At 34.2% G+C, this 19,409-nt stretch overlaps 1 protein-coding gene and 1 long non-coding RNA gene across 4 annotated transcripts in view; one reads left to right on the forward strand and one right to left on the reverse strand.

Moving 5' to 3' along the window:
* The window catches only part of NAALADL2 (N-acetylated alpha-linked acidic dipeptidase like 2), a 967,958-nt gene that overhangs the window by 385,848 nt on the left and 562,701 nt on the right, over window positions 1-19,409 (forward strand). For all 3 annotated transcript variants that reach the window (XM_033211735.1, XM_033211737.1, XM_033211736.1), the window contains exon 3: window positions 8,902-9,175. In XM_033211735.1, the coding sequence (XP_033067626.1) occupies window positions 8,902-9,175 (274 nt within the window). The remainder of the gene's footprint in view (window positions 1-8,901; window positions 9,176-19,409) is intronic.
* The window catches only part of LOC117083751, a 35,619-nt gene continuing 26,287 nt past the window's right edge, over window positions 10,078-19,409 (reverse strand). The window contains exons 2-3 of the long non-coding RNA XR_004437200.1: window positions 17,029-17,077; window positions 10,078-10,787 (exon numbers count right to left, since the gene is read on the reverse strand). This is a non-coding gene — a long non-coding RNA (uncharacterized LOC117083751). The remainder of the gene's footprint in view (window positions 10,788-17,028; window positions 17,078-19,409) is intronic.

Consider the following 19,409-nt stretch of genomic DNA (forward strand, 5'->3'; position numbering starts at 1 on the left):
CAAAATGGAAAAACTTTCTCCCAATTATTTATTCAGTAATCTGTTCACTTACTTGAAAAAAAAATAGAAATAATGACTCTTTTTATCAAAAGTCTCTGTGTATTGACCACCCAAGTTTATGTCATTGCACTAGAGAACCAAGCAGATGAAATTGAAGACTTGTATTGTCTTACTGATTGGATTAATTTGTCCATTCTGTGAGTCTGCTTTCAGATACCCTGTTGTGTTCTTCTCTTTTGAAATCCAAATATACACTCACTGTTAACCAGAGATGAAATTATCTACTGCACAAATGTGTACAAGAGTGAAAGATGTAGAGTTATAATACTGGATTTTTTTGTGTGGCACAGGTAATAATAGATGTGTTGACAGTTTGTTATATTTCTGTGTGCTCTGGCTTTTAAATCAAGCGTATCTTACTTATCTTCCTGTCATTGGAAACATAAATTGATATAAATATCCAATCAATTAAAGTATTTGTTGAGTATCAGCTTTTTGCCTGGGACTTAAGCAGAGGGCACTGAGCCCATCAGCATGCATTCTATTACTTGTAGAGGAGACAGATATGTACCATATTTTCCTTGATCAGAAGAGGAGAGACTATTACGTTCTCTGGCAGATAAGCCATTTCTGAACCGATTTTTAAATAGAATGTATAAAAAATCAGTTTTCTTCTTCTTTGTTCAGATGGTTCCCAAACTGTGAAATTCAGTCTATTGTAATTTTGACATAGCTACATTAATTTCCCTGAGCATCATTTTGTCATGAGCATTAAGATTTATTTCCACCTACCTCTTACTATGTAATTATTATTTTACCCAGATACAGTGCTTTCTAACACTCATCATTTTTATTGCTTTTGGGAAGCATCTCAGATTGGGAAACTAGCTGTTTTTTTTCTAAATAGTAGCACAGTATAGTGGAAATCTGAGATTCAGTGTAGAATAGTGGAAAACTGACTTATTTAATTTAGGATGTTTAACATCTTGATTGCATTATCTAGCCTTCAATTTCCTTGTCTGTAAAGTGGCAATCATAGTAGTTATATCAGAGTTTTTTGTGATTTTTAAGCATAATAGTGGACATTTAATATACAATTTGTAGTTAGTATGTTATTTTAGAAGGTAAGAAGTAGTTGAGCAAGAAACCATGGCTTCATTGGCATGCCATTAGTGGCTGTGTTGCAAGGGAAGGTTATGGGATGCTGTCTTTCCCTCTCAACCATTTAATTCCTTGCTGCTATGTTTGTAACAGTTTGTCATCTGTTTTAATATTTCCAAAGCAAAATTATGAGATTAAAAGGTAATTTCATCCTGTATAGTCTTTAAATTCATCACACACATATAGTACATGATTCACAGAATTTTACTACATTGGATACCAATTCAAATAACAACCTAATGAAATGTTTGCCTTTTTAATACTATCTTAGAAATATCACCTGATATAGTATGAGTATCTGCATATGTTATTATAAATACACATAAGAAAATGTTAGTGGGCATTAATAAATGTGCTGATTTTTTCCATGTGTACTGCTAGTTAATCTTCCTTTAGATGTTTTCTTTCCCCATTCATTTACAGTATACTCTTGGCATTCAACCTGGTGTTAGGAATACTACATGCATGGCTTCCTCCAATTCTGACATCACTGTTGCTCTGTGACTCATACAGTAGCAGGTGTTGAACATTGATATAAACAGAATTTTGTCTATGAAAGCCAAAATTCTCCCATTTCTAATTTCCATTGGCCAATGGAACATTAATGCCAAAGTTACTTACAAATTCAAGTCTCAGGCATGACAGTTCATTATGTTGCCTGCCAAAACTACTGGCCCATGGAAACCCTTATTTTAAAAATTAAAGCACAGTAAAACTCTCTGTCAAATAAATACCTTGTGATTTTAGATTATACACTTCTGTTTTTGCAGCTTTCTCTGAAATTAGTAAACTTAGATTATATTGCAGTTAATTCTTTAATAGAATTTCTCATTTAATACAGAAAACTACTTAATTATAGCAGAGTGATTCACCATAAATCCTGAAACATTTATTGTGGGGAAAAAAGGTATAATAAACTGTTGACATTCTCAATAAAATCTATTTATTTTAACATTCTAAATGATTTCATATTATTAATAAATATAATCCTTTGACTCAACCATTTGCATCCATAAGACTGTGTTGATGAAGGCTGATTTAAAGCAATTTAAAAATTACATAATTTTAGAACTATGAACTCATATGATCTCTTGAAATCATTTTCTTAAACAAGAGAAGCATATACAATAAACTTGATAAATTTAAAATAAAATTTTAAAAGACATGAGAACTTAAAAGTAATCTTAAGAAGACTACAATTTAAGAGTTATTTTTTAACTCATGATTAAGTATTTGAAATGTTGCCACTGTTTAGAAAGAAATCATATTTTCTAGACACCAGTATTTCTACAATCATGTGTGTCCAAAAACTTTGCTATCATCTTTTAGTATGCATTTTTTGTATTGATATACTTGTATTTTTTAGGTCTCTGTAAATATAAGCTCATATTCCCTTGAATCCAGTCAACAACTAGAGTATAGGAGAGTTGAATAATCTAATCTCTATTTGGTGAGATAATGTGCCAAATGGTATCACCTCAATCAATTTTGAACAAGTATCTATTCCATTATGAAAGTCTGTGGAAAAAACAGGTTAGGTCATAATTCTTAACTACTTTTCCGCCTTGGATATTGTGGGAGTAGCAATCAATACCTACAAAGAAATCATGTCTTAGGTGTTAGGTGCTCAAGTTAGTGCATTTCCGTTTTGAGTAATTTTTAATAGATATTCTGAAAAACGCATATATGCTGAATACATTATTACGTAAGTACTTTGAAGGACTACTATCCTGAGGTGACAGAATCATAAGAGAAATTCCCAAGGGAAAAAAAAAAAACCTCGAGGAAGAGTACTGTGGCATATGATGAAACCAGAAACCTAGAAATTAGAAAATTAATGTAAGGTAGCACGGAGCCCAATGAAAGAGCTGTGATTCAAAGAATACATTTTTTAAAATTTTTATATTGAAGTCATTAAATCAGCAGTTCATAGTTCTTCCATAATAGGATTATCAAGTACAGACAATTTTTAGTTTAAGAAAAGTTTCTCTTTTAATAATTCGAATAATATCCAACCTCTTCTAGAGAGCAGATCAAGAAGGAACGCTTGCTATCTCGTTTTGTGTGATTTGTATATTACAAGTCAAAATCAGAAGTGATAGCTGAAAGGAACATTACATACCAAATGTACTTTTAAAAATGGATGTGAAAATAATAAATAAAATATTTGTAAAATGCGTCACATGATAACTAAAATTATAATTCATTCTATTAGTCTAGCTTATTTTAGGAATGCAAGTTTAATATTTTAAAAATCTAATGTAATCCACCAAATTAAAGAAATAAAACATACAATTGTCTTAATAAATGTATCGGAATTTCTGACAAAATTGAATATCCGTTCATAAAACATCTATTAACAACATGAGAATGGAAGGAATATCTTTAACCCGATATACACATTACAACATGGATGCCTACTATCACACATTATTAATACTTCTTTAAATATTTTCTGGAGGTCATAGCCTGTGCAGTAAACCAAAAAAAAAAAAGTTAAATCTCTAAATAACTAGAAGGGATATAATAAAATCTTAATTATTTTGCATGTGATATAATTTTTTTAAGTAGAAAAAAGGAAGAAAATTATTATAATTAAAAGGAGAGTTTAGCAAGATTACTTTATAGGACAACTGAATAGTATTCCTCTACACCAACAATGGGAAATATTTTAATTTTAAAACATACTTTTATGTTAACATTGACCAGACACTTAACCATTGTCTTAATTTGTTCAGGCTGCTATAACAAAATGCCTTACATTAGATAACTAGTAAACAACAGACATTTACTTCTTATAATTCTGGAGACTGGGAAGTTCAAGATTAAAGTGCCTATGGTATCTGGTAAGGGCCTGCTCCCTCCCAGATGGTGCTTTTTAGCTGTGTCTTCACATGATGGAAAGATAATATAATATAATCACCTCCCAAAGACCCCAATCTCTTAATACTATCACCTTGGGGGTTAGGTTTTCAATATATGAATAAACATTCAGACTATAATATTAAGGATTTATTTTTATATTATTATAAGGATGGCATTTTTTCCCAAAGTGATCTTTAGTCTCAATGTGATTCCAGTCACAATGTTGGCATGGAAATTACTGAGCTCATTCCAATATTCATATGGAAGAGAAAAGAAAAACAATTTAAGATTTCCTGATGAACTAGTAGTGTGACTTGCCCATTCTGGATATTAAGACCTATAGTAAAGTTGTAATAATGAAAACAGCACATTATTATGGAGATGGAAGAAAAAGACAAATTGAATTGATTTGGGAACGCAGACACACCCAAACACATATGGTAACTCATATACGACAGAGTTATCATTGCACATTAACGGGGCATATTTGACAAGGGGTACTAGGACTCATGTTGGAAAAAGTGAAACTGGATTCCTGCCTCCTACCACATACCTGCACACATATACACACATGTTCTCCAAGTAAACACTGAAATGTGAAAAACAACTTCTTAAAACTTTTAGGAAAAAAATGAGAATAACTTTATGGCCACAGCATTGAGGATTTCTTAAGCACATCAGAAAATGTGAAAACAATTATATTAAAAGCTCTATGCATTAAAATTATAAACTTTTGTTTATCGTAAGACAATACATTGCAAATAAAAAGAGAAGACAAAAACTAGGATAAAATGTGTGCCATACATATGACCTAAAAAAGATTATTCAGAACATACAAAAACTTCTATAAATATAGGCAAAAATAAGAGCAGTTATTATACATAAAAGGAAATGTGAACAGCTAAATAATACATGAAAAGATCCTCACTGGTAATCATGAAAAAGCACATTAAAACCACAATGGGATATAATCTTACCTTCACTGGAGACGGAAATTGGATACAGGAGCAGAGGGTGGTAAAGGAAGCCTTGGAAAGCTATTTAGTATATCCTGCATTCCAGCAGTTGTACTTCTGAGTTAAACACATAATGAAATACTACTTTACACTCACTGCACTGACAAAAGTATTATATAAAATAAAATTTAAAAGTAAAATAAGATAATGGACAATACCAAGTACTGCTGAGGAATGGAGGAAGTAGAGCTGTCATGAAAAGATGACAAGAGAATAATTAAAATTCTTTTAAAAGCATTTTGACATTTTGAAATAAAGTTACACAGATGCATACCTTATGGACCAATGATCCCTTGCCTAAAGAAACTTTTGCATATATCTATCAGGAAACATGAAAAAGAATATCCAGTGCAGCATTGTTTACAATAGTGAAAAACTGAAAACAACTTTAAAATATTTATCTTAGGAAAATTGATTAAAAACCTGGAGGAATCTCAGACGCCCAATATCGAGTAAAAAACGCAAGTATGAAAGCCATATACAAATATACCAATTTTGTAAAAGTGAAAACACCTATAATTAAGGAAATTGTTAAAGAGATATACATATATGTGTATAAACCTATTTTGAAAAGACAATGGGAAACAACAAAATCAGATTGATGCTTACCCTGGGGATCGAGGCAAGTGATTGAATAGAGAAAAACTCTTCTTGGGACTTTGATAATATTAGCGATCTTCTACTTCATACCAGGATGGTTGCTTTGACTACTCTTTATAATTGTATATGCTCTATATTCCTTATATGTTTAAATTATTTCATATTATTAAAAATGATGTTGTAAAGTACATATCCCATAAATTGAAAGTGAAGACTGTATACATTTTTTCACTCATTAATTTTAGCTTAGTACTGAAAAATATTTAGAAATCCTCCACAATTGGTACAAATTATTAATTCTTCAGTTGAGCCCCAAAAGAAATATTTCATTTGCCTTTGGTGGCCCTTATGGTATAACACACAATGTTTTCAGTTGCTTGCTCCATAAAGCAACTGAGACCAACAAAAGGAATGGCAGATTAAACATCTTGCACATTCCCTGGTGGATTTATGTTCATCAATTAACTGTGTAGAGGAGCAAACAAAATATAAAGCAGTCTTCATATTTTTTTTCTCTTTGTCTGTCAGTGTTAACGATATATTGCTATGTTTGTATAAATGAAATATATATTTTGAAACCTCATTTTATATGGATTTTAACAGAACATTATTGATGCACCTTTGTAAATGACTTTCCTGTCAAATCGTGTTGTTTTAACTCAATTTGCCTGCCCCATCCCAAAAATACAGAGAGAATGCAATAGCAATGGAGAAAGAGGGTAGGAAAAGGTAGAGAACAGATAAAGTAACAACAACAAAACAAGGTGGAAGACAGATCCCTCTTACTGGTAATGAAAAATAATATAATTCTTCTCACCAGCTCTTCCATAAAATTTAGGTGGCACTATTGACTGGTCCAAGTAGATATTAAAAAAAAAAAGAAAAGAAAAGAAAAGAAGAGGGAAGAAAGCATGAATAGGAGTAGCTTCACAAAGATAGGAGATAACTGAGAAACTGTTTTTATTGCATCTTCCTGTGTAGGCCAGCTTCTAAGCTCTGGCCTCAGACTTACCTTTTATCTCTTGTAATGCTTTCTTACCACTATTATGTCTGCTTCTTATTTCTTTTCTAGGCATGTACTGTTGCAGGGGTGTCCAGTCTTTTGGCTTTCATGGGCCACATTGGAAGAACACTAATTGTGCTGGGCCACACAATAAAATACATTAACACTAACAATAGCTGATAAGCTAAAAAAAAAAAAAAAAAAAAAATTTAAAAAATCTTTTTAAAAAGTCTCATAATGTCTCACACCAGTTAGAATGGCAATCATTAAAAAGTCAGGAAACAACAGGTGTTGGAGAGGATGTGGAGAAATAGGAACACTTTTACACTGTTGGTGGGATTGTAAACTAGTTCAACCATTATGGAAAACAGTATGGCAATTCCTCAAGGATCTAGAACTAGATGTACCATATGACCCAGCCATCCCACTACTGGGTATATACCCAAAGGATTATAAATCATGCTGCTATAAAGACACATGCACACGTATGTTCATTGCAGCACTATTCACAATAGCAAAGACTTGGAATCAACCCAAAAGTCCATCTGTGACAGACTGGATTAAGAAAATGTGGCACATATACACCATGGAATACTATGCAGCCATCAAAAAGGATGAGTTTGCGTCCTTTGTAGGGACATGGATGCAGCTGGAAACCATCATTCTTAGCAAACTATCACAAGAGCAGAAAACCAAACACTGCATGTTCTCACTTATAGGTGGGAACTGAACAATGAGATCACTTGGACTCGGGAAGGGGAACATCACACACTGGGGCCTATCATGGGGAGGGGGGGAGGGATTGCATTGGGAGTTATACCTGATATAAATGATGAATTGATGGGTGCAGCACACCAACATGGCACAAGTATACATATGTAACAAACCTACATGTTATGCACATGTACCCTAGAACTTAAAGTATAATAAAAAAAAAAATATTAAAAAAAAAAAAGAAAGCTTACGAATTTGTGTTGGGCCACTTTCAGCGCTGTCCTGGGGCCACATGCAGCCCATGGGCCATAGGTTGAACAACACAGTTTAGGAGTTGTTAAGTAAACAGAGTCCTGGAGGAAATAAGTGAGAAAAATAATGTGATGGGCAAAAATAACAATAATATCAAGATAAACACTTAGATAATAGCTTGGATAGCAATAAGATTCTTTTAAGAAGGTACATTTTTTTCCCCAAAAGGAAATTATTCCTTTTTGGTCCCTTTTTATTAATATTTCAGCCATGAAACTGAAAAAAAATTATCTGGATTAAATTATTTTTATTAAGTTCTCATGTCTGATTCTGTTCTAGGTACTATACACAAATTTTTAACAGATTTTTTTCTTGTTTCTAGTATGTCATAAGCAAAAATAGTGTCACTGGATTATGGGATAGGTATAGGAATAAATATACAAAGTACAGAAAGTACAACACAGTTTCATATTGGTTTGGCAATCTGTGTTTTTGTTTTGATTTTATTGAAAACCGTGCTCATAGCATCATGTAATTTGGCATAAAATTTGTATCTAAAGAGCTCTCTCTGTATTATTTTAAATAGCAATAACTATATGTCAATCATATCATTTTACATGAAATCACCTTAACTATAACAAAGAAATGTCTCAACTGGAATGACACCTAGATTTTGGAACTGACTTTTAAGTGGATAATGTTGATGTTGATAGAAGGATCAGAACTAATAGAAGATCTAGTAGGCATTAATATCACTCTTCTCTGCAATGCCATAGAGCTGTATTAGTGGGTTTTTTGTTTTTTCTTTTTGTTTGTTTGTTTGTTTGTTTTTCTTTGGAAAGAGTCTCACTCTGTTGACAAAGCAGGAGTGCAGTGGTGCCATCCTAGCTCACTGCAGCCTCCAACTCCCAGGCTCAAGTGATTATTCCACCTCATCTCCCACAGATGCATACCAGGACATCCAGCTAATTTATTTTTTAATGTTTTGTAGACAGAGAGTGTCGCTATGTTGCCCTGGCTAGTCCTGTGCTTAAGCGACCCTCCCTCCTTAGCATCCTAAAGTGCTGGGATCACAGGCATGAGCTACCACATTGGCCTTCGTTCTTAATTTAAGAAATTAATTCATTCTGCTTTGATTTGTGTTTATGTTTCATGTGGTAGGGTCCTGTCTCATTTATCTTTCAGTATCCCACAACATGTATTAATATTGTTCATATATTGAACAGTCATATCTCAAAAGAATAAAGAATTATCCTTTTAAACAAATTTTTCTTTAAAAATTTATTTCAGAAATTTGGTACAACTGTATAAAAGTGAAGATGACATGGAAATTTCAAAGAAGATTCAGACTCAGTGGACCTCTTTGGGCCTAGAAGATGTACAGTTTGTAAATTACTCTGTGCTGCTTAATCTGCCAGACCCTTCTCCCAGCACTGTGACTCTGAGCAGCAGTGGTCAATGCTTTCATCCTAATGGCCAGCCTTGCAGTGAAGAAGCCAGAAAAGATAGCAACCAAGACCTGCTCTATTCATATGCAGCCTATTCTGCCAAAGGAATTCTCAAGGTAATATGGCCATTTGTCTCTGTCATTTACAGTGAGATGGAATTAGAAAACAACAGCTTTCATCTAAATTGAACTAACTGGCAAGATGCAACATACAAAAGTAACCATTAAATCTTCTCAATGTGGAGGTGCCAGGAAAGAGAAGGACAATGTGGCCTTTCTGACCCTTTTCTTGTCATATTTTTAAAGTGAAAACATGTTAGAAAAATTTAATTCAAAGGTGTCGAATGTGTGACTGAGTCATTCACATTTTGCTCTGTCGATACAGTGCAAGTCTATTTCATTCTACAGCTTTCAAGAGGCAAAATTTAATACACTGATATACAGAAAGGGAAAGAAATGGAGAGGGTTGTGTTTTGAGATTCTGTACACACAAAAGAAATTAAGTGGAAAATTGATATGATTATTAACACATTTAAGATTTGAAACACAACGCCCCTGCTTTCATGATGAAAAACATATGTGATAAGAAGCCAGGTGTGTATTATTTCTTCATCTTTTCTGGGTCAGCAGATTTATGATGCAGTGTTTTTTTTTTTTTTTTTTTTTTTTTTGGCATAGTGGTTAAGTGCAAGGCTTGTAGAGCCACGTGGACTAGTTTTAAATCTCAGCTCTCCAATTAACCACCGTTACTTAACTGTGGGGAGGAAACTGGGGCTGATTTCCTCATCTCTGTATTGGAGTCAATAATAATTCCAACTCATAAGATTGTTGTGAGAAAATATTAATATATGTAAATCTAGGATGATAGAGCATAGCCTATAGTAAGAACAATATACAAGTTAGATATAACGTGTAATTTGGTCAATAGTTTCTTTTATATGGGCAAGTTTTCTAACTCTATGTAAAAGTGTAATTTGAAAAAATACACTTAGTTTTTTTTTTTTAAATCAAACTGTATATTGCCTCATTTAATACCAATGAAATAATGTTATTTTTCTGACTGTTGTTAATAGCACAAATGTTTCAGAATCTAACTTATTATTAAATTTGATGAATATATGGGATGTTTAAATCATTTTAAATTACTTTGCATACATACTTGAAATAATAACAGTAAATGCTCGTTCCTAATAGATTTTGGGGGAGTGGGAGTGAGAGGCAGATTTTCTGGCAGTCCAGCATCGTTTCTATTCTGTGTATATCATACTTTGACTTTTAGCCAAAGAGCTGCATATAACTATTACTACCTTGAAAAGTCTTACCATTAATTAAATTTTAATATAATAGTAAATGTCTGCAGTATTTCTACTGTAGGACTCATGTAATTTGATTTGATTAATATTACGCTCTTTCTGGTAGGTAATAATGGTAACACACCTATATATTAATAAAAATAGAGGAAGGCAACTGTCACTCTTTCAGAAGCTTCGGCCTTAAGCCACGACTCTAAAAGTTACCCTGGTATTTTCTCTAAAACTCCTAACTCTGCCTAAGCCATATGCATTTTCAACCTCTTCTTTATCCCAATTTGCTCAGGTCATGCCTTCCCCTAAACAAAAGCATGTCTAAAACACAGAACATTCACAAAAACACCAGGAACTTGAGTGGGTCCTTGGAATCTTCCCCATCTCCTTGCTTTTCAATTTCCGCTGGTGAACATTGATTATTCCTTGAAGAAGGAGATATGCAAAACTCATGAAACTGTAACTTGCATCCTTATTTCCTTAGCATGGCTGTCTGTAATAACCCGCTGGGCCCAGTGGATTGAAAGTAGAATAACATTAAATAAATTCCTTAGATATGGATTCACCACAAAAACCCTCCCTCAACGCTCCTGCACTTTCATATTATTATGCAGTTTCCACCCAGACCAAGGAAAGAGATATCCTATCATTGTGCAGCTTCCCAGAGCCCCTTATGGGAGCATGTGCATGTTGGTCTTACTGTATGGTGGGGAGATTCACTGGATCTGGAAAATTAAATTTCTCTTACTCCTTTATACTCGGGACTTACTGCATAACAAGGGAGAGATGGGAGAGGAACCCTTCAGTTACAATTTGTTTACCTTGGTTTAAAAGGGATATTGGCCGGGCACGGTGGCTCACGCCTGTAATCCCAGCTCTTTGGGGAGGCCATAATCCCAGCAGTTTCGGAGGCCGAGGCGGGTGGATCACCTGAGATTAGGAGTTTGAGAAGATCCTGACCAACATGGTGAAACCCTGTCTGTACTAAAAAAAGTACAAAAAATTAGCCGGCCCGGTGGCGGGCCCCTGTAATCCCAGCTACTCCTGAGGCTGAGGCAGGAGAATCGCTTGAGCACGGGAGGCGGAGGTTGCAGTGAGCCGAGATCGCACCATTGCACTGCCACCTGGGCAATAAGAGCGAAAATCCTCCTCACCAAAAAAAAAAAAAAGGGGGGGTGGGGGGGTGGTAAATATTAACAGATATTGTATACTTCTAATTTCTGATTCATACTCACCACCAGCAAACCCTCATAATAATGGAGGTGGTGGTGGAGGGAAAAAAGTCAGGGAGAAGATCACTTGGAAGAATCTGTTTGGCCCTAGAGTTCCAATATTGGGCAAATCCACTTTCCTATGATATTTGTGCAGATATTGGACAGAGAGTATTAGAGGTAATTATATGTTTGCTTTTTATATTTTGTAAAAGACTAGGCTGAATCGCAAAAATGTTCATCACCCCCTTCATTCTAACCGATGATGCTGTAGGATGGATATGTAAATATTTTTCACCCATTATTTTCTTTATTCTTTCACATTCTGCAATTAGATAGCCTCACCTTCAAGTGTCCTGCGTTCAAGAAGTGTGTAAGAGTAATAAATTTTTGGCTATTTAGTGTCCATTGTTAGACTCCTTCACACAACTGAATGTCATCTCATTTTTAATGTAAAATAAATTTTTAGTTTAAAATAGATGTAATATTACTAATATGTAGAGAGGTTTAATATTTTAAGAAATAAGTTAAAAATGTGAATTTGCAAAATTCCATAGCTTCAACCTTCTTACTTTAAAAAACTGAGCCTATTCCCTTTCTTCTAGATATTTTTAGACCACACCAAATTCCAAGCAGTCACTGGTTGATTAGTTTATAAGGACCCTATAATTATGATTTTATTAAAACTAAAATGTATTCAGACAGGAAGTATTTTAATATCTTTTTCAAATTTAGCAGTCATTGTTTGTGAAGGTTAAGTTAGCCTCCATAAATTTTACTTGAGTACCATTTTTATTTCCTTGACAATTTCAAATCATCAGACCTTAGAAACTAGAAATGTGAATTCTAAGGATACCGATGGTGTTCTCCACCTCAGCCCCTCCCTCTCTCATTTAGAATTATAAGTTATAAGGGAAGATTAGTTGTATTCTCAGCATTTTGGTTATATGTTCGATATCTTCAGTAGCTGTCTTTTTAGATCCCTTTAAATGAAACAGTTGTTTTTCTTATCCAAATGTATGTGGTTCTTTCCTCTTCTTTATTTTTTTCTTTTTCACTTATTTTTTCTTGTCAAGATAGGACACAAAAGAAGAAACCAGTTTACTTAAAAACAATATATTTTAACTTTCAAACTAATGCATGTGTGTGTGTCTATAACAATGGCCTTTTGTGTTGTTTTCTGGGTTTGTTGTATGACAATTTCTATTACAGCATTCGGGACAATTGGGAGAAGATAGGGTTCAGTAATACTTTCTTGCATGTCTATGTCTTTCACAGTTAAGGCAATGAACACCTATTTCTCAGGATTTGACACTGTATTGAAAGAGCCAATTTAAAAATGAAAATCTTAAGATAACCAACCAGTGGTTTTATCTGTTCACTATCAAAGAGCACTCATTTATTTTTTACAAAGTTAATTATCTTTTCATTTTGCTAGTGGAACTGGGTTTTGTTTTGTTTTTTTTTTTAATGTCCCTGTGTAACCATATCTCTGAGAGTTTTCTACATGTTTATCTTAACAGTTATAAGTTTTTAAATTTCCTTTTATTTCACATAAAAGAAAATCAACCTCTACTGCAGATTTATGAAGTTTTCCACATATCCATAGTTCTAAGTCCTTATGTAGTATCCTCCCACCATTTGTAAGTGTATTAAAACTGCCTTTTTAAAAGAAGAGTTAAAAAGAAAGAAGCTTTTAAAATGCAACTATTAAAAAGGAGAAAATAAAGTTAACTGTAGATGTAGAAATACACTTCATGTTTGAAATATTTGGCCTAAACAAAAGGGATTGTTAAAGGAAACAAAATGCAATATGGATAAAACTAACACCTTATACTTGAAGAACATAATTTGAGAAATTAATTATGCAAATTAGATAGTCACTGTTTTAAGATTGTATTAATAATGCAAATCTATTATACTAAATACATATTGATTTAAATATCTATATCAAGAAAGCATGTGCTATTGATACTCTTTTTTAAAACTCATATCAGTATTGTTATAATTTTCAAAAGCAACTTCTAGGTGGATATTATATATGCATATAGAATACCTGCACATATTTTATATTCCTGTTTTAGGTATGTTACTGAAACTCACATATTCTAATAGCTGAGTCGCTGGTGATTTCTCTGTATCACTTTAAATCATTCCCTAATTCAAATCAAGCTTGAGTGGTTGCTACTGAGGATTCAGGAATGCTCCTTTTTGATTTTGAGTACATTGTGTTTGCATGAATTTCTATCTGGCAGAGACATTAACAAGTTCTTAAATTATTCTAGTCTGACTGCCAGCAAAGCTTGCCACAACTTTTTGCTTTTGACAAGGTTATTTGTAGAAGAGGAGTGCCCCTTTTCTTTGAAGAGCTGTCATGTCCATTCATCATAGGACCGTTTTGTATAAGCTTGCAATTTGTGCTTTCTGGTAACCGTCTAAACAGCATTTCTGATATCTGAGATCTACTTCAAAAACCTACTTAGTGCCAGCATGATGGATGGTGTACTTTACAACTTCTTTGTAATTCATCGTGCACTAGAAAGGTGACATTGTTTATGCCATCATAATGACAGGTGGGTCAGTAAAAGGGTCCTAAGGAAAGTTGTCCTGTCAGATGCAAAATACATAATAAAATGGAGACATAAATCATTTAGCATGTGTAAGATTAGCTTCAGGGAATAAACAGTGATTTATATTTTTATTAAAGGGTAAATATCAACTATAATATTATCATGGAGTTAAAGACATTGGTAGTGAGTGCTGAAAATGTCTAGTCAATTTTATAAATAGAACATATGACTTTTATGCAATTTCTATGCAATTATTTCTTTTGTCCTTTGTGAAACCCTGGCAGATGCAGAAAACTAAATCACATATTAATATTTGCTATACGTTGGTCAGATTGGTTCTGCCGTGTTGTTGCTGAGCAGGGGATTTTTCTCATTTACATACATTTTATGGATTTTGTATCTTTTCCTTCTGTAAAGCTTTATTTTTTTATCTGAAAGATAAGCCAAATAATGCAGTTTTATAGAGAAACTTATTTTTAAAAACTCATTAACTGTACAGAAGCTCTATTATTATGAAGATATGTGTCACTACCCTATTCCACAGAGAGCAGAGTTCAACAGCCCAGACTAGCATCCCTTCTTAATAGGTGTGCAAATGTGGGGTGGTCAGGTCAATTCTCTAGGATTCAGTGTTCTCATTCATATAAGGGGAATAGTAATAGTAACTTTCATGGTTTTTGTGGGGAATAAATGAAATAAGCCATGTAAAGAGCCTGGCAGTTAGTACTCTATCAATGTTAGCTATTATTATCCTGTAGAAAGTGGACACATTTAAATGGGAGAAATTAAGAAACTACCAGAACACCAGAACAATATATCAAGATTTGAAAGAACAGACTTTTATTGTATTTATCACATTATCTAAATATAATCTTCCTGTCTTCTGTTTAACATGACAAATACGAATCATTAGGGAAGAAAATGCCTATGCCGGTATGAATAAAAACAAACTGTACATAATGCCCTGATCATATGTTTAATTAAAATTGAAAGCTCAAAAAAATCACAAATGAAATGTTTTATTCCTGAATGCAGAATGATAAATCATGTTGAGTTGGACCTGAAAAGCATTGCTTGTCTTTATGTGCAAAATATCAATTTGTAGTGCCTTAACGTATGAAATCTGAACACTGTATCAAATATTTTCTCAGAAACTCTTAAAGTGAAAAAAATATAAACACTGCATGGAATCCTTGCAGTCAGATGCCTATTTTCTCATAGCTAGAAAAACTTGGTCTTTCTCTTGTATTTTGAATACTTTCAAAGAAAAGCAAAATTATCAACATTATGGCAAAAGGCAGAGCTATATGTATTTGGCTCTGAATGATTGCTGTTATAGAGAACAATATCAGTGAGCTAGGGAAGTGGAATGGAGCTGTAGTACTTAAACTTTTGTTTTCTGGATGGTAAGATGAAGCAACTATCTCACCAACAAAGAAATGTGAGCTTCCAAGTTTTTTGTTTTGTTTTATTTTGTTTTGTTTTGAGATGGAGTTTCTCTCTGTTGCCCAGGTTGGAGTGTAATGGCGCGATCTCAGCTCACTGCAACCTCTGCCTCCCGGGTTCAAGCGATTCTCCTGGCTCAGCCTCCTGAGTAGCTGGGATTACAGGCGTTTGCCACCATGCCCCACTAATTTTGTATTTTTAATAGAGATGGGATTTCTCCATGTTGGTCAGGCTGTTCTCGAACTTAAACTCCCAACCTCAGGTGATCCACCTGCCTTGACCTCACAAACTGCTGGGATTACAGGTATGAGCCACCATGCCCAACCCAGCTTTGAAGTTTTCAAATGGTGACAGTGGCTTTGCATATTATCAGTCTCCCTTATTTTTCTTTTGTAAAATCCATCTTTTGGCAACAGTGCACAAGTGTGAGATAAATGACTGTGAATGCAGCTGTTATTGTTATTTTTTTTAATCTGCATAAAGTCCCTTGGCCCAGTGTGACCTTCTATTTCTCATTTCATGAGCTCTGTTCACTAACCAACTAAGTTAACATAACAATTCCATAATTGCTTCTGTCATTTTTTTTAAAAAAAAATCATTTTATTTTATTTTATTTTATTTTATTTTATTGAGACAGAGTTTTGCCTAGGCTGGAGTGCAGTGGTGCAACCTTGGCTCACTGTAACCTCTGCCTCCCAGCTTCAAGCAATTCTCCTGCCAGAGCCTCCCCAGTAGCTGGGACTACAGGCATGCGCCACCGTGCCCAGCTAATTTTTGTATTTTTAGTAGGAATGGGGTTTCAACATGTTCACCAGGCTGGTCTGGAACTCCTGACCTTAGGGGATCCACCCACCTCAGCCTCCCAAAGTGCTCGATTACAGGCATGAGCCACCGTACTCAGCCCATAATTGCTTCTCTCATATTTGAGAACAATAACCGTGGGGTTAGTTTCTACATATTTAAGAAGATATATATTTTCCCTGTATTTAAAATTTAGAAAGGAACATTTTCAAAAAACTTGATCTAACACAACATATTGTACATAGTTAAATATTTGTTACAGAGAGTACATTTTCTACCCGTGAAAGAGAACAAAAGCCTATTTTACGAAGTATAGCTTTAAAGCAAAGGTAGCTAAATTCAACTAAGTGGTTAAGTGCAGCGGACTATTTTCCCTACTTCATTACAACACATGTGGCATTTTTAGTGAGAAAGTATTTGGATGCAGATTTTTAATTTGACTAAAAGTTATTTCTAAATATTTTTAATCCCTGTAATTACTATTTGACAGAAAAGTGCAGTGTTTTCATTTTTATTTCTGATTTGATTTAGGCACACTACTTGCAAAGTTAAGTGATAATGTAATTTTCTTATCAGATGTATGTTTTAATTTATATAAAATGCTTGTATTTAAGTATTTTGTTTCAAATAAGACTTACTTCATTTCAGCAGATGCTGCAAATTCAGTCTTTTCGGAACTAGAGAGCTCTGTAGAAAAGTTGGTTCTTAGGTTTATGCAGTGTTTCAACACATTAATCCAGGAAAATGCTGTCATGTTAGTTTCATAGTCTCCTGGAAGAATTTTCTTGAATGAATTTGCAACTCCTTCGATACACTTACCTTAATAAGTTGAGTATCATCTATTAAATAAAGTGCCCCATGATTATTAATTTGTTATTCCTTATATTTTAATCTGATACTAAAAGATTAACTGCCTAATGTAGCATATAGCCAGCTGGGTCTCACTAATATAACAAGAAACATTCAACTTTCAGCACATACATCCTGAGTATTTTTTATACGTTAATCTCAGGGGACACAGTGGTAAATAAGAAAGCCTTGGACCCTGCTGCATGCAGCTGGCAATATAATAAGAGAAACTGGCATTTAAAATTGCTTGGCTTGATGCTGCTATAAAAACTAGCAAATTATTTAAATATCTAATCTCCAGTTTCCTCATCTATAAAAATATTTACCGAATATTAATGTTCTGTAGATAGACTAAAACAATTGATTCAATCTGCTTAGTAAAATGTCTAGCACAGGGGACATAAATGGCTAAATATTTCTTTTCTTTTCTTTTTTATATCATGCCATAACAGTTCTGTATGGTTTAATCCTTTCCACAACACACACACACACACACACACACACACACACACACACACACATTCTATACTCAATTTTCTAATAGCTGGAGTTTCCTATGAACCACCTTTTGCCCTTATCTCTTTCTTGCTATTATCTACTTTTATGGAGACTTCTCCTTGGACCAAGGCCTAACTAAGCACAAGCTTTAACCCCTATCTCTAATGCATAACTGTTTTCTGTTTTCAACCACCTGCCAAAACGTCTACTAGTGTTTTGTTCTACTGCTTTAGAAGGACACACACACACACACACACACACACATACACACACACCATGCACACCAGCACAAACCAGATTATTTCAGCTGGTTAGTTGACTTTTTGCATCTTTCCCAATTCTCATGATCTCCCTGCACAGTTCCTCAGGAAACGATGCCCTGTTGGTCATCTGAAATAAATTATGGTGAAAATCTTTAAACCATAGAAATTTGCAAATGCTACACATCAGGACTTTTTTTTCACCCCAAGAACCATTTTCCTAGCATACAGCTGCCCAGCATTCAACCAGAAGCAATGGACTGGATTGCCAGTTACAGCATGGTCATAATATTAGGGTGGAATGGAAAGAGCCAAGAACACTGCCATGGGGTAGAAAGTGAGAGTGTGCTCAGTGCCCACTTCTGGTCCCCTACCTCTTTCATCTAGGGCCACAGAAGCCACTCAAAATGTAGTCATAATATTTAAAGGGGCAGGGAATTTCCTTCAGATTTCTCCAGGTCTGAAATGGGAAGATTAAGTTACCTTCTCGACAGAACTAATGGAAAATCAAGAGGGAAGTTATCTTTAAAAGTTATCTCAAGTTATTTTGAAATACAGACCTTCCTGGGATACTTCAGGCTTCTGGAACATTTTGCAAAATAGCTATTGACATTCCATCCTGCTTCTCAAGCAATTGGGACTGACTGGCTCACAAGCCCTTTGCCTGAACTTTCAACACAGCAACCATGTCTCTCCCTTGCCCTCCACTCATACCATAGGAGAGATGATTGACTTTCACAATTTCATTCTAGGACCCTTATCTCTGGAGCAATCAGCTAGCATGGTTGTTGATTATTTATTTTGTGTCTTATGATAGTTTTATTCCTAGTTTGCTTCAGGAAAACACAATAAATATGTTAACAATGGGAAAACTGATAAAGTTGCAGAAGCTCCCATGATCATTTATTAGGGACTTTCATGGTAATATATATGGAGTAAAGCTAACCTCTTTTACACTAATTTATTTTATTCATTCTCATGTTGAGAAAGACTAGTCTAGATTTACTTTCTCTATACCTCTTTTTTCATTTCTAGGATTTGTCAACCAAATGGGATCAAACAGTTTTAGTCTATGAACACTAAGTCTTCTTTTTGGTAAATGTTGAGCAACCAACCAAGATACTGTCACCTTGTTGAGCTGTACGTTAGCTCAGATTTACCACCCAACTGTTGTTCTTTCGTTCTTTGATAGATTTTCTGAAATTTTATCCTTATCCAATCCCGTCCCTGTAAAAATGCATAACTTTTTATTTCAACATTTACTAGTCATGTTTTACTCTCAGTATGTGTGATGCCTCTGTTTCATTTGGTACAGTTCCTCATTCCTTCAAGGACTATGTACTTCTTGCTGTCTCAAAAGTTATTCCCCAGGTCTGTGTATGGCTTCTCATCATTTGGATGTGAACTCCTTA

This window comes from Trachypithecus francoisi, unplaced genomic scaffold (genome assembly GCF_009764315.1).
Source record: "Trachypithecus francoisi isolate TF-2019V2 unplaced genomic scaffold, Tfra_2.0 Lachesis_group0, whole genome shotgun sequence".
Lineage (NCBI taxonomy): Eukaryota > Metazoa > Chordata > Mammalia > Primates > Cercopithecidae > Trachypithecus > Trachypithecus francoisi.